General features: G+C 37.1%; 1 protein-coding gene across 3 annotated transcripts; it reads right to left on the bottom strand.

Moving 5' to 3' along the window:
- Nucleotides 1–409: 409 nt before the first annotated feature.
- LOC116304222 (endothelin-converting enzyme 1-like) lies at nt 410–15,060 on the bottom strand. Of its 3 annotated transcripts, none has more exons than XM_089040093.1 (20): nt 14,835–15,060; nt 12,273–12,658; nt 10,429–10,622; nt 9,435–9,686; nt 9,006–9,071; nt 8,688–8,792; nt 7,791–7,925; nt 6,664–6,788; nt 5,536–5,752; nt 5,158–5,256; nt 4,794–4,874; nt 3,991–4,091; nt 3,850–3,911; nt 3,490–3,541; nt 3,003–3,070; nt 2,484–2,608; nt 2,306–2,371; nt 1,986–2,081; nt 1,810–1,886; nt 410–1,256 (listed from the first exon to the last, which is right to left on the bottom strand). In XM_089040093.1, the coding sequence occupies exons 2-20, from the start codon at nt 12,493–12,495 to the stop codon at nt 1,157–1,159; spliced, it is 2,244 nt and encodes a 747-aa protein (XP_088896219.1). In that variant the 5' UTR covers nt 12,496–12,658; nt 14,835–15,060; the 3' UTR covers nt 410–1,156. The 3 variants fall into 3 exon arrangements, with proteins under 3 accessions (XP_088896219.1, XP_088896217.1, XP_088896218.1); XM_089040091.1 differs by lacking the exon at nt 14,835–15,060 and adding an exon at nt 13,204–13,422 and having other exon boundaries at nt 12,273–12,676; XM_089040092.1 differs by lacking the exon at nt 14,835–15,060 and adding an exon at nt 13,204–13,422.
- Nucleotides 15,061–15,248: the final 188 nt, after the last annotated feature.

The raw sequence follows: 15,248 nt of genomic DNA, 5'->3' as shown, positions 1-15,248 counted from the left end.
TATTCAAGGACGGTATTATAAGTTGGGATCGAATAGCGGCTTTGCACCATCACGTGACGGCAGCCATGTTAGATGGCAGGAATAATACAATCGTTTTACATGAAAAAGAACGATAGCTAAACGCTTTCCCATTTCGATGTCCAATAAGCAATTAAGGTATACCATGGTTAAATGGCTTCACATTTTGGTGCCCCATTACCAAAAAGTAAGATTATAGGGATAAAATTGAACCATGGTTAAATGGCTTCTCATTTGGGTCCCCCCCCCCCCCCCCATAACCAAGATAAGGAGTCAAGGGTACCATGGTTATATTGATCACGATATTTTGCTAAACCTCGCCAATAAATGCTTATATCTCAACAGTTACCTCTCTGTTTTTAAAGAGAATTATAATAACAAATACTATGCATTCCAGTTATCCTTGAACATTTTAATGGCCTATATCTCTGATAGCTTATCACCTATCGCCTATCGCCTATTTCCTATGGCCTTTGGTTCCGACAACCCACCTTTGAAATAGGTGTATTTCTTGATAATGTTCTAATGAGTTTAAATGATTTAAATGGTACGTAAATTTGCTGCAGGTATTTTTTTCTTCTACCTTTTAAAAGACAAGAGACAATGGATCTACCTAGCTGAGTCTCACCATGTTTCTTTTCTAGGAAAAAAATATTAAATGCGAAATGGAAAAACAGTTTTTCTAAACAATATCCTTTATAATTATCGATAAATTGAATAATTATTAGTGTAGGTAATAGGACTACATGCTGTCCAATTTGGAAATTTGCTAATGGAAACGATCCAAATTAATCTTTAATTTGGACAGGAAAGAGAATTTGAAAATAATATACAACAGCTGCTTATATGGGATTATTGAGTGATGATACACTATCACTAACACAGGAAATGATGAGACCGCGCGCCTAGCTGGGTCTAGATTAAATATACGTAAATTTTGTACATCATTTACAAACAAGATAAGTTATTTATTTTATTAATAAGTTGAATAATAATCGCAAACAATCAACAATCAATTACTGTTCGAGCATTAATTGTTTGAATGGTAAGTATTGCGCATGCGTGCAGTGTAAACGACTGATTAACCGTATATATTCAACAAGCGAAACAACCAAACCAGGAACCTGTTTGACCGGATTTACCAGATTGTACATCTGTCCACAGGATTCATGCCACTGTTTGGTTTACACTTAAAAACTTCAGAAAACCTCTCGAAGTTGGACAGTGGACCAAGAATTCTATCAACAAAGCAAAATACAAACATGTAACTAAAGTTAGCTATAGGCTATTCAAGCAATAATGGGTCCATATGGGTACTAAAGAAAACACTTAGGGGATTTCAGTCTCTTGGTGTGCGAGACGACTACTGGGCCGGATTGTTAATTTGCGATGTGTTCACTATGCATGCCAATGCTTCGGCTTTGACAACTGTATTCTGGGTTGGATCCCAGAATCTGCCATCATATGTAAGTGACACGAGTGAAAAAAAGTGTCCGCATGCTCTAAGTCCGTATGCAAATTAGTCGAAAACGTTCTTCGTTTTGTGCTTTGCACTACCACGTGATTGCAGCCATTACAGGAGGCGCCAGAAATAAGTGAATCTGGACTAATGTGATTTACACGACAAATATTTCAGAACGACTCTATTGATATGCCTCCTGTCATGGCTGCCATCACGTGATGGTGCAAAGCCTCTATTATATAAAATGAAATTTGACTTTGAAACTGAAACTTGCCTGACAAATGTAATGACAAACTTAGCCACCTTTATTTTTTATTCAATAGACAAACCTGTATTTTTCATTGGAATGGTTGTCAGTGTCCAACTGAGTGTAAGCGCCCTCCTTGGTATACACACTACACCAAGACTAAAGTGGAAAGGAAAGATATCAAGAAGGAGACAATGATATTTATAGTTGGAATTACAATGATATATATATTTGTTATATACTGTTGAATTTTTCTACCTGAGCAAAACCCAAGAAAAAGAGTTGGTTAGGGTTGAGATCAAGACCAGGCAGGATTTTTTCAGTCCCGTTTTCCTTTGTCCATCGCTGGTAAGCCTATGGAGGAATAGCAATCTATGTGATAAGAATAGACAAATGCCGGGTATGCATGGATGGATGGGTGGATGGGTGGATGGGTGGATGGGTGGATGGGTGGATGGGTGGATGGGTGGATGGGTGGATGGGTGGATGGGTGGATGGGTGGATGGGTGGATGGGTGGATGGGTGGATGGGTGGATGGGTGGATGGGTGGAGTAATTCCAGTACATTTTTCTACTAACGTCATATGCCAGTTTAATGCCACCGTTGTCTGCTATATTTTCGTCCAGCGTCATATTTCCATTTGCCTATTAACACAGGAACATTTTATCACAATTATACAAAATACGCACCCCCCCCCCCCACCCCCACTCCCACTCCCCCCATTTTTTAAGCTGAAGAGAAAATGTGAAAACTTACAAATTTATCAAATATTCTATACTTGTCATACTGTTTGACAAAACACTTTGATTTGGAATCAAAGGCTGCTGTAGATGAAGCTGACCACCAATTTTTAACATTGCCCTTCTTGTCGAACAAACGACCTAAAAAACATGCCATAATTATGTTATAGAACGTAAATAAATAAGTTGAAGAATCGATATTAGAGCGTTTCTTGTTCGAGTACTGTGGGAAACATACAGCACTGACTTACAGCACGTACACGGTACGACATGCCGTGACATTGAAATGGCTTCCCATAACAATGGTTAACGTATATCAGTGGGAAGCATACAGCACTGACTTACAGCACGTACACGGTACGACATGCCGTGACATTGAAATGGCTTCCCATAAGGATGGTTATCGTATGAGTGGGAAACCTACGATACTGACTTACAGTACGTACACGGTAGGTAATATTGAAATGCCTTATGAAGTGAGGCATCATTACGGCTACGAATTTGCATCATTACCCTATTACTGTCCTGATCTTACCTGTTCCATCAAAACCATGGGTAATTTCATGGCCAACAACCATACCTATACCACCATAATTTATGTACCTAACAAAAAATATTTAAAAACTATAGTAGGTGCGTCTTTCTAATTACCCACATATATTCGCGCTTAAGGAAGGTTTCCTTTCCTGCAGCTGTATCATTGATGAATAATAAAGAAGAAGAAGACGAAGACGAAGACGAAGACGAAGAAGAAGAAGAAGAAGAAGAAGAAGAAGAAGAAGAAGAAGAAGAAGAAGAAGAAGAAGAAGAAGAAGAAGAAAGAAGAAAGAAAAAGAAGAAGAAGAAAAAGAAGAAGAAGAAGAAGAAGAAGAAGAAGAAGAAGAAGAAGAAGAAGAAGAAGAAGAAGAAGAAGAACGAAGAAGAAGAAGAAGATTAGAAGAAGAAGTAGTAGCAACGAGGTAGATGAAGTGGCTAGACAATTCGTCCTTTTACGTAATCAAAAATATATATTAAACGATTACCTCGGATAATCTGGGCTGTACATCGGTTTTTGAAGAATTCCAGCAAGGAAAACTAAAAATTAGATTTAGTATACAGTAGAGTCATATTCGTTACGTTACATGCATGCAATTCCGTGTTCAACCCATGCAGCATCACCGTATTATTATGAAAACAAGCAAGAATTAATTGACCATATTTAACACAACGCACAACGCACAAAAGTATGACCACATTGATATGTTTGCATACTTCTACGCACTAGGATTCTGTACGTTAAACCCACACATTTCGATAGATTCGAAGCTGGCTCGTTTTATTAAATATAGCACGCAAACGATCGTTTGGTAGGGAAAAGCCCGGTAAGTCGTCCATTAACTTACCTATCTTATTCAAGTAACCAGCATAGAAACCATTGTATTGGGTCGGGCTTTTAAATGTCCATCTTAAAATTAGAAATGACAGAAAAACATTAGACCCAGACAGACCCACACCCACACCCACACCCACAAGGCTGTTCTTACTCTTTTTTGTCCACTGGGCGCTCAAAGTTTTTTAATGTCCTCATTCTAACTAAATGATTGGCGGCTTTGATGTTGTCCATCAGGCTGTCTGTTACGTTGAGCTGAAGAGTAGCAAAGATAATAACTAATAAAAAAATAATATCCAATCTAGCTATTAACATCGTATTGTTAGAGACAAGTTTTGCACGAGCTTGCACGCAACAAATTAAACTTGGAATGTTAATTCAGGAGGGAATCAAAGATGGCGTAGCAGTAGAGCGAGTCGCTTCTCTCTTCATGGAATTAGATTGGCATTGATATTTGATGAGAGTTTGTTAGATCGCTCGCAGGGGCGAATCCAGGGGTGGTAAAATAAGTGACTAATCGTTCCCCTATCTGTTCAAATTTCTCTGTATTATATCGTTGGTAAGAGTCACCTCCCCACTCCCACCACCCCTTTCCTCGAATTTCTGGTAAAACTTTGTAATAGTAATCTCCCTTTTTCGTGGGTTCTTCGGTTTCGTCACACCAAAAAGCTTAACATGCTAAATTCCAATTCAATCTGTAAGTTAGCCGTGTGTCCTGAGTGAATCAAATCAGCCCAAATGTTGTTCCAGGGTTCAACAAACAATGAAGGTTTCATACATACGCTCAAAATATAAGGGTTTGGTTGTACCAATAGTGGATAGCGCTATCCAACGGATAAATCCTTATCTAGTGGATAAGTAGATGCTGCTATCCAATAAATTTATCCACTGCATAAGATTTCTCCATCGGATAGCACTATACACCCTTGGAACAACTGGGTCAAGATGAATAATTACCGAATCATACTGTGCCTTGAGTTTTGCAGGATCCTTGATGTAAGCTGGATATCCAATTTCCCCGATGGCGATTGCCAACGCCTGTTGAATAATAACACATTTTAGGCCAAAAAGAGAGGAATATCATAGTTTACAGGTGCACAATGACAATGGCGATTGCCAGTGCCAGTGCCTGTAAAATGATAGCAAATTTTAGGTAAAATGTAGTAGGGAAAGATTTATGTAGCTTGGGAAAAAAGGTCGCTAATTATTTAAATGGAGAGGAGTGGGGGAGGGGTGCGCTGCAGACTTTTCAACCAATTGCTTTGTGTCTCATGGTGCCTAATGTGCACTATGACTTTCCTTTCATTCAATACTTTGGTACCTTTTCCTTCGCCAATTCCTGAGTTGCTTTGTCCATCCAAGTTTGAGTTGGTAGATTCTGAATGAATGAAGTTCGGGCATTTTCAATCATTTCTCTGATCTGCAATGAAAGATGGAGTTATAAAATAAATTTAAACTTTAATAATGATTATAATATATGACGGAAAGTGGGTGGACATGCCTGGGGTATTAATGTCAAGAAAAGTGAAACTTCTTCAGGCATAAACGTTTTAATTTGTGGTTAGACGCGCTTCGCTGGTTAGGGCTTTATAATATAACTAGTAATAATGATAATACCTGATAATAATATTTTTTTATTATCATGTTAAAAAGGTATGTAGACATCACATTTAAGAAAGAACAAAAAGAACAAAAATACCTGAACTTTAGCTTCATCATAAAAACGAACATCCACAAACAGTAGGCCGAGTGGCATGTCAAAGGGGTCTAACATTGCATTGATGCACTGCTTCCATCGTGGTATGTTGGTGCTTATTAAAAGATCGCCATTTGCAGGTCGGTATAGATCGGGAAGACCACCAACGTATTGACGTACGACTTGCCACATAATGTAATCAGATAAAAGTGTGTGATTTCTATGAATAGGGAAAACCCAAAAGGTGTGCACATCATTTATTTATTTATTTATAAGCTTTCATCAAAAATAAAACAGCTACAAATGATGATATTAATATATGATACTAGGTGTGCAAAAACAAAATGAAATGATGAATAATGATAAAATGAAAGTGTTGATGAGGGTGTCAAAACGGAGCCTGGCCCCACATAAGGTGTACCATCAGAGGGTAAAACAAGGATGGATGCATGCATGCATGCATGGATGGATGGATGGATGGATGGATGGATGGATGGATGAATGGATGGATGGATGGATGAATGGATGGATGCATGCATGCATGGATGGATGCATGGATGCATGCATGGATGCATGGATGCATGGATGCATGGATGCATGGATGCATGGATGCATGGATGCATCCATCCATGCATGCATGGATGCATGGATGCATGGATGCATGGATGCATGGATGCATGGATGCATGGATGCATGGATGCATGGATGCATGGATGCATGGATGCATGGATGCATGGATGCATGGATGCATGGATGCATGGATGCATGGATGCATGGATGCATGGATGCATGGATGCATGGATGCATGGATGCATGGATGCATGGATGCATGGATGCATGGATGCATGGATGCATGGATGCATGGATGCATGGATGCATGGATGCATGGATGCATGGATGCATGGATGCATGGATGCATGGATGCATGGATGCATGGATGCATGGATGCATGGATGCATGGATGCATGGATGCATGGATGCATGGATGCATGGATGCATGGATGCATGGATGCATGGATGCATGGATGCATGGATGCATGGATGCATGGATGCATGGATGCATGGATGCATGGATGCATGGGTGGGTGGGTTGGTGGGTGGATGGAAGAAATTCAGAACAAAATAACTCACGTTCTACTATACAAATGACTAATCTCATTCAAAAAGTCTGTATGTTCAGGCACATCAAGGATTTTTTCATTTCCAGTTAACTTCCTGTCAAACAGAACATCCAAAACCTCTTTAAGCACAGGCCACTAAAGCAAAAGAAAAGAACGGTTAATTGAGGCATATGTAATCAAAAAAAGTTCACAGCTTTCGTCACCAAACTTGATAAAACGATTGATTTGTTGTTGGTCAAAATTAGATTATCAAAAGTACAATTTTCATTTGCGGATCAAAAGTAATGGCTTAATATCTCCTGATATTTCATTAATATTTAATGATTAGTATTTGATTAAAAGAGACGAATGAAGTATTCTTATTTAATTCAATGCATTAACTCTATGTTTTCGACAATAATTTTTGTATATTTATATAACCAAGATACCATAGGTGCTGACACACGGTGCAACATTTCATGCAACATTGCAAGCAACAAATTTGAATCGGGGTGACACACATTGCAACAAAATCAGCCTGCTATATTAAGATATTTGGTCAGCAGTTATAAATTTGGTGCAAGCTGATTAGCTGGAAATTTCAAAATGTTGCAGGTAATGTTGCAGCCATGTTCACGCGATGAAATTTGTTGCTTGCAATGTTGCACGAGTAGAGCGCGATTCAACTTCAGATTTGTTGCATGCAACGTTGCGTGCAACAAGTTTGGGGTAGACACACACTGCAACAGTCCTATTGCGTGCAATGTTGCACCGTGTGTCAGCACACTAATAGAACTATAAGACCTCTTGGGAAAAATCATTTACTTCTTCCTGTACCACCTTCATTAATTATATCTTTATTACTATTATTATTCTATAACATATATTTAGAGAAATTTAACGAGTTTATTTAATCCAAACAAAATTGTTTCTTCACTGCTGATTAACAGAACAGATATTTATTTATACTTCCTCCATTGTATAAACATGTATATTTTTTCGTTTCATTTAGAGTGCAAGAGGAATTTGAACCTCTAAGGTTTTTTCTCTTGCACCCTCCACAAAACATCTAAATGATTGATTATTTATTTATATTCTCTGTAAGTTTTTTTTAATAGAAAGATATGTATATATGTATACATTCAATTGGTACTGTACCGGAAACCCAGTCTCTTGGCAAAGCAAGGAAAGTGTTATTGTCTCGTCTACTGTATTTCTTCTCGTTCTAGTTGATATGGCAATGGTTTTAATATAATCAAGCAAAACAGCATCGGGGCTTTTTTCGCTTACAATCTAAAAGTATCGAAAAAAGAAGTTGTTGGTGTTAATTTGCAAGGCAAACCATTGCTTAAAAATAGATATTTTTTAAGATCATAACGTTTGCCTTAAAATGGTAATCTGTCTTTTTGGTGTTTTTGATGATGACAGGGGTAATGATGATGTCGATGGAGATTAAGAGGAATGACAAAGAATCAAATCAATATAAATGAGGTTCATGGTGTTGGTGGTGATGATATTGATAATGAAAATGCTGAAAGACGGTAATGGTGATGATGGAGATGAAAATAAAAGAAAATATGAAAGATGATGAAGGTGGTGGTGATGGTGATGGTGATGGTGATGGTGGTGATGATAACAAAAGAAAATATGAAAGATGATGAGGGTGGTGGTGATGGTGATGGTGATGGTGGTGATGATAATGACGATGAAGATGATAATAATAAAATGATGATGATAATAAAAGAAAATATGAAAGATGATGAGGGTGGTGGTGGTGGTGGTGGTGGTGATGGTGACGGTGGTGATGACGATGAAGATGACGAAAGATGGAGTTGGTTATAATGGTGATGCTGATGATGATAATGCTGTTGTAAGATGATGTAAGATGATGATAGTGACTATGATGATAGTGCTAATGATGATGTTAATAGCGATGACGGTTGTGGCAGTGGTTACGTTGACAATGATGATACATGACTTGAGTCGAAGAAAGTGATAGAAATGAGAAAACTAATTACAACGATTAATATTTGATATTTATAAACAAACACATACCATTGCCAGCTTTTTTTCAAATTCATAGATTGCCTCCATTTTAGCGTAAGACGCATTAAAAAAATAGCTCACACTTTCCATGAAGTTTTTGTAGTAATTGCGTTTCTGGAAAACAGTATCAATAAAAAAGAGGAGAAAATCAGTTTATCGTTACTATGGCAGCATCCTATCAGCATAAAAAAACATACATCAAGGTAAACTTTCAATCTTAGTCTAACATTTGATAAGAAAATATGATCGATCCAACCAAAAAAAATCTAATTTTTTTAATGAGTTCTGAAATTCTGAAATATAACTGAGAGCTAGTATTTTTTTTACCTTTGCACTGTCTTCGTCAGGATCCAAATAGTCCCTTTTGTTAAGCCCTAATTTTGATTCTTTTAACTGAAGAAAAGATTGATTAAAGAGAGATTAAGCAATATTTAAGGAGCGAAACAAAGAATAAAAAAGGGAAGAAAGGATGAAATGATGCAACAAGAAGAAAACTAGGAATGGATACAGCTAGGAAAGAAAATAAAAAAGGTAGGAAATCAGACATAAGAAGATATCAGACATTATATTGGAATTACACTGAAAGATTGCGCTGTTTTTAATTTTAATTAGGGAACATATTTCCAAAATGGCGTGTATTTTGTCCCCCAAAACAGCTCCACGATGCCCCGCAATTACAACACGACCTATTTTTTCCCTACACCTCGGAATGTCTTATAAGTAGGAAGGTAGAGGGGGAAGAAACTTAATACGTACCATTAGCACATTGATGTCAGAGTTTACCAAATTAGGTCGCACATCCATGCCAAACAAAGAGTCAATATTCAGTTCACGTGCAGCTCTGCCAATTCGCTGCGCTACGGTAACATTTGGGTTGTAGTTATGCGAAATGCTCCATCCGCCATATTCTTCGATCAAATCTTTGAGGGGCTGTAATCCTAGGGCATCTATTGCGTTGGTGTTCATACAAGAGTCGTACACACGTACCATTTTCATCACAGCGTCGTTCTAGCAAATATAAATGGCTTGCAACTCAATGATGACCGCAAGCAGCCCGATCCCTCTACTTTCCTTGGCCACTGTTCAATGATGGCCAAGCTAAGATAAGTAGGCAAACTAATATTCCCGGGGTAAGACAGCATAAAGTGAAGTGGTAAAGAAAAGCACGCGCGTCCATGTGTTAGTTAATGTATTATACTTGCCAGGTGATCTCAACTCTAAGCTCGCAAAGGATTGTTTGTCTAGGCGAACAGTTCCTAATACCCCGTCTCCTATTTCATAATGTCTCACGGTAATTAAAATGGCGGCTGGTGACCAATCAAGACAACGGCGATTTCGCTTACTTTTATTGCATTTATTATTGGTTTTTATTAATTTTAACTGCTGATAGGGCACGTGAGCCACGTGACATCGTGGAATAGAATTTTCTTAAATAAAGGCTATTTTTTCAATTTTAAAAAAGGTGCCGGGTTTCTTAAAATCATCATAGCATCCCTCATATGCATTAACCATTCCAAAGATGAGTGAAAAGTTAGTCGAGTTATCACGACAGTGCATTTTGGGGCGGTTCTAGGTGACATATTTCCAAGATGTCGTCCATTTTTTCCCCTCCCCCCCCCCCCCCCCCAAAATAAATTTTAAAATGCACTGTAATGCTAACTCGACGCAGTTATTCCTTCTAACTCGCAAAGGGCTACATTATAAAATTGTGCGCTATTTATGGCACAAATAAAGCTGCTTCTTCCTATACCTTTGAATAATTCAGATGAGCATATTCCAAAGCCTTTTTGAGAACGGCGTTGTTTTCATCTGACACGATTGTCCACACACCCATTGCTGATGTTGCGTTGTCTTCCAAGGGATGTCTGCTTTCCCAACCACCGCATGCATAGGCGTGGAAGTCTTCGCAAGGATCAACGTTCTTATTCATGTTTTGTACCATTTCTGTTTTCAAATGCAGACAAGTGAGAAAACAATGGATATAGGAACAGTCATATGCATAAGCTTTGACCCTTTATATATATGAACTATTATATCAAAAGTATATCAAAAATTATGGGATTTAATCATTCCTGATATGTTTTTCCTAAAGCCATCGTTATAGCCAACTCGAAAAAAAATATCGGGAAGATACCACAAACTACCTGATTTTATAGCATTTTTTAGTTTCTCTCTACTATTTATATTAGCATCATTTTAGTTCATTTTTAACTGCTCCAAGTACTGTAAATATTTTTTGTACTGAAGAAGGCCGATTAGGCCAAAACGTCTACAAGAATAAAGTCCATTCGGACCAGCAAGCAGTTCGTGGATGTCTTTCACTTAATTCTTCTTTATATATATATATTGCGTATATATATATACATTGCAATTTCACATGTTTTTTTTTTTTTAAATTGACAATCAGAAATCTTAGAATTATTGAATAAAGCAAAGCGACAAAAGCTAGAGTGATTTTATTTGGCACGAGGAACGAAGTTGCATAATTATTGAATGACAGTCAAAGCAAAACAAAAGAGAACAATGGGATTTGTGCCTACTGAGGTGTACCTTTCACGTTGACTATTCTTTATTTTTAAAATGGTTGGACATTAACATCACAATGGCAATTCTAGATATATTGCGTTCACTTATATACAAAGTATATAAATAATACAGAATCATATAGATTACAGAAAGAAGTATTGTTTGAGAAAGTCAAACCATAAAGAAATTAAAATAAGACAGTGGAAATAGTGTCTACTAATGTCCCGGTCCAAATAGAGTGAAGTTATTTAACCCATGAAAGAGAAAGATCTGTTAGTTAACGCGTAATAATCCAATTGTGATAAGAGAAAGCAATGGAGTTAGGGACGGGCAGTTAGATAATTGATTATCTAATGGTCCCGCATCCCTGCTAATGTGAATTAACCTGCTACATATTTTGCGGGTTTAGTGACTTCACTCAAAAATAATTCTATCCAGCTTTCACATGGTAATGAATATAGTGCAAAAAGAAGAAGAAGAAAAAAAAAAAGACTTAATACTGTACTAACTTTATGTCTCACGGCTTTGAAGATGATATTTATACAATTTTTTACATTACAATTGTTTTCTCAAACTCTTAATGACTCAAGGCGTCACGCATAGGCTTTGTATCTCCGCTTGTCGTAATATTCAGGAGTTGATAAATAAATTATAAATATTTTAACAAGGATTAATACGCATTTAAAAAAAAATGAAACACTACACTGAAATGTGTAATTTCGTCTAAATACCTTTAAAAAAAACTAATGTTTCTTGCGTTTTAAAAACGGTACCGGACGAATTTTTAACTTTTTAAAAGTTTTTTTTAGGGGTCCCGTTCATACGGGACTGAGCTATCCGATAAAAAATTCATACCTCTAGCGGTGCAAATTTGGATCCGGTTTCGTGTAAACAGAATGTATTTTATGTGCAATTAAAGAGACGGGACTGTATAGGTTAAACGTCTGGTATCTAAACGCATCCTAGGAATCCTTCTTATTCACATGTTTTATTTTACACCAACGCAGGCGGCCCAACTAAAAAGAGTTAAGTCAGAATCAATTTAATAATTTAGTCAACCATCCTTACCTTGTCCTAGGCGAAAACATTGCTCATCATCACAGATCTCGGACTTTCCCGCTTTTTGGCTGTCAGTAGACGAATACAAGACTGCTAGCACTATACATACAATTAGCAGAACAAGACAGAAAACGAAGACTAGAGCTAAACCAATCCTACGGATTTTCTTGCTTTGAGAATTCCCTTTGACTGTCACTTCATTGGAATCTGCCAATTCCATGGCCGCTGTCATTCTTGGAACAGTAGCTACTCAACTGCTTACTGCAACATATATTTTCCAAGATAACGGTGCTTGTTATGCAAATAAGTGCCGTAATCAGCAGAGCATCCACGACTTATTGACAGTTGCACTGCATGGAAGCATCCTCGCCAGGGTAGTAAAACATCACGCGGAACTGTATAATTAGACACGACTGTTTGTAAAGATATGGTAAATATAACATTTAAAAGTTACACTGTAGTTTTACATATCATAGTGTGTCAATTTTTGTGATGCTTTTAAAAAAAAATAAAAATAAACTTTTTTTTTTTTTTTTTTTTTTTTTTTTTCTTTTTTTTGAATATGAAGTAGCCAAAAAAAGGTCGATAGAGACCTTTTTTAACACCTTGGGCAATTTTTCACATGTCTATCATTGCAAGCTTTCGCCTCGCTTCGATGCAAAGGCAAGGGTACCTTTCAAGATGGCGCAGGAAACTGTGAGGGAACCCATTTAAGGGTACATATTTAATACTCTTAATAAAATGCCAAAATTGTCATAGAATGAAAACAAAAATAATAATGTTCTCTCTAAATAAAGCTGTACTCAGAAGGTGAAATAATAAAAAGCAAACTTAGAATAGTCATTCGGAAAAGTTAATGTAAACAGTGCATTCATTAAACTGGCAATTGGACATAAAAAGCTTGAAGTGAACTTGTTTCATTTGACGGACTAACACTTACTTCGGCGCCATTTTTGGGGACACCATTCATTGAACTTTTTAACTTCCCATAATATTTGACTCTTAGTATTATTTGAAACTCTTTCCTCTTCAGTTGAGTTTCTTTAGATTTTCTTCCTCTAGCTCTTAGGACTGGCAAGCTTTGCTTTTCTAGACGCTCTTCTATTGATTTTTTTGTCAGGTTTGCTTCAGTGATTTTGTGCAGCGCTTGAGATTCAAAGACGCCAGATGGCTAGCGAAAAACATCGCCAAGCTAACTAGCACTTGTGTAGTTTCCCTCATCTCATTGGCTGGATAGATTATGTTCTGGTTTCTGATTGGCTGATGCCAGCAGGTTATAATAATTTTTAGCCCGCCGCTGCTTTTTTTTATTTTAGCCTGCAAAATTCGCCACAGTGTCCTGTTAAGTTATTATAATTTAGGTTTGTTTTTATAGACAGGGTTCACCCTCCTTGACAATCACCTTGACAACCGAACTCAGAGGACCAGAGGTAATGAAAAATACAGAGTCTAAAGCGTTTTAATAACTTCCACAGATCGTCAATTCTCATGCGATTTACAGGTGTTTGAAACGATCAAATAGAGACAAATAAAGTCTTTACTGCTTACCTTCAGTTCAAGCGGAAAATAGAGTCAAAATGGCGAGATTTGTATAGAAACCGGCGGGGAACGTAGTTACGTCACACACGGAGAAGACTCTCGTGAGCGATGTTTAGAGAATAAAGTAAATAGAAAATAAACGCGAGTCTGTAGCGACCATTTTATATCAAGGGAATTAAAAATCAGTGCTACGTTCATAATGTATATTCACATATGCTTCTGAAATTCTTGAATAAATAGTCTGTACTGAAATTGGTTAAAAATAAATGAAATAACGCCGGTTTATAGTTGTTTATAAACGTAATCCACTTATAATTTTCACAAACCAATTTGAGGTACGTTTCCTTTCTCTTGCCTTCAATGTCCTCGCAATTGTTAAATTCACGAACAAATAAAAATTTGCTTGTCAACTTCTTACTTTTTTATACGGGAAAGCGGGGTCCTGTCGACGACACTTGACATTGCCGGACTCTGCTCTATGTACTCGACACTCGTGAGATGTCCGACTTTACGATTTACATGAATATTTATAGGTTTTCAAAATAATATATTCAACATTTTCGGAAGTATCGATATTTGTAATTTTCATTACCGCTTATCCTCTGAGTCTGGTTGTCAAGTCAGTTTTCAAGGAGGTCGAATCCGGTGTATCAGCTCAGATTCTCATTCCGTGTTTAACATGAAGCACATTTTTACTTATATACTTAGCTTTTTGAGAATCCTAAACTTTTGATTTTTTTCGTCTTTAATTTTTACCCTAGCTGCAGGAGAGAGAGTTTGATGAAGCTTTGAAGTCATTAATTATTCATGAAATGTATGGCTTGTTCGGAATCTTTTCTGATACAACTTAAGAAAAGGTCTTCATTTAGTAGCTTTTTTAAGTAATTTTTCGAACAAGAAAAATATGATAAAAAATTATAGAAATACAGAAAAATGTCAAAAAATCTGGTGCAGAAGTATCCAGAAGTATCCGACGCAGCAAAAGTATTAATAAATGTTGTTGTAACTTTGAGACAAATCTTACCTATTTACCTTCTATCAGCAGAAAACAAAATACCAGGGCGCAGACCGAGATGGAAACTGGATTTTTTTCGTTTAAGATGAACGGTCTCCAAGGAAAAAAAAAACTTTTAAAAAGTTGTTTGGGAGTTCTAACGGTTGTACGAGCTTGACAGACTAATGAATCGTATGGTAGAGTTAGGCCTAGGTCAAACGTCGGACTTCACATGAGCCGAACCTAATCACATCAAAGAAGACCGTCTTGTTATCTGTTGTTTCAATTAGGTTCGGCTCATGTAAAGTTCGACGTTTGACCTGAGCCTTAATGTTTTTAAGGTAAGCGCAAAACAATAGCGGGAGCCAATCAGCTCTCACTTTATGTTAATTGAAAATACGTCAACTCGCCGGGATTCTTAATTATTTTAATTTCGGCCGTAAGTCCTTTCA

The sequence above is a fragment of the Actinia tenebrosa genome, unplaced genomic scaffold, assembly GCF_029948245.1.
Source record: "Actinia tenebrosa isolate PJP-AT-01 unplaced genomic scaffold, QUT_ActTen_1.0 PGA_scaffold7__59_contigs__length_16204524, whole genome shotgun sequence".
In the NCBI taxonomy this organism is placed as follows: domain Eukaryota; kingdom Metazoa; phylum Cnidaria; class Anthozoa; order Actiniaria; family Actiniidae; genus Actinia; species Actinia tenebrosa.
The sequence above is the reverse complement of the archived record's forward strand: the minus strand, read 5'-3'. Positions and strand labels throughout refer to the sequence as shown.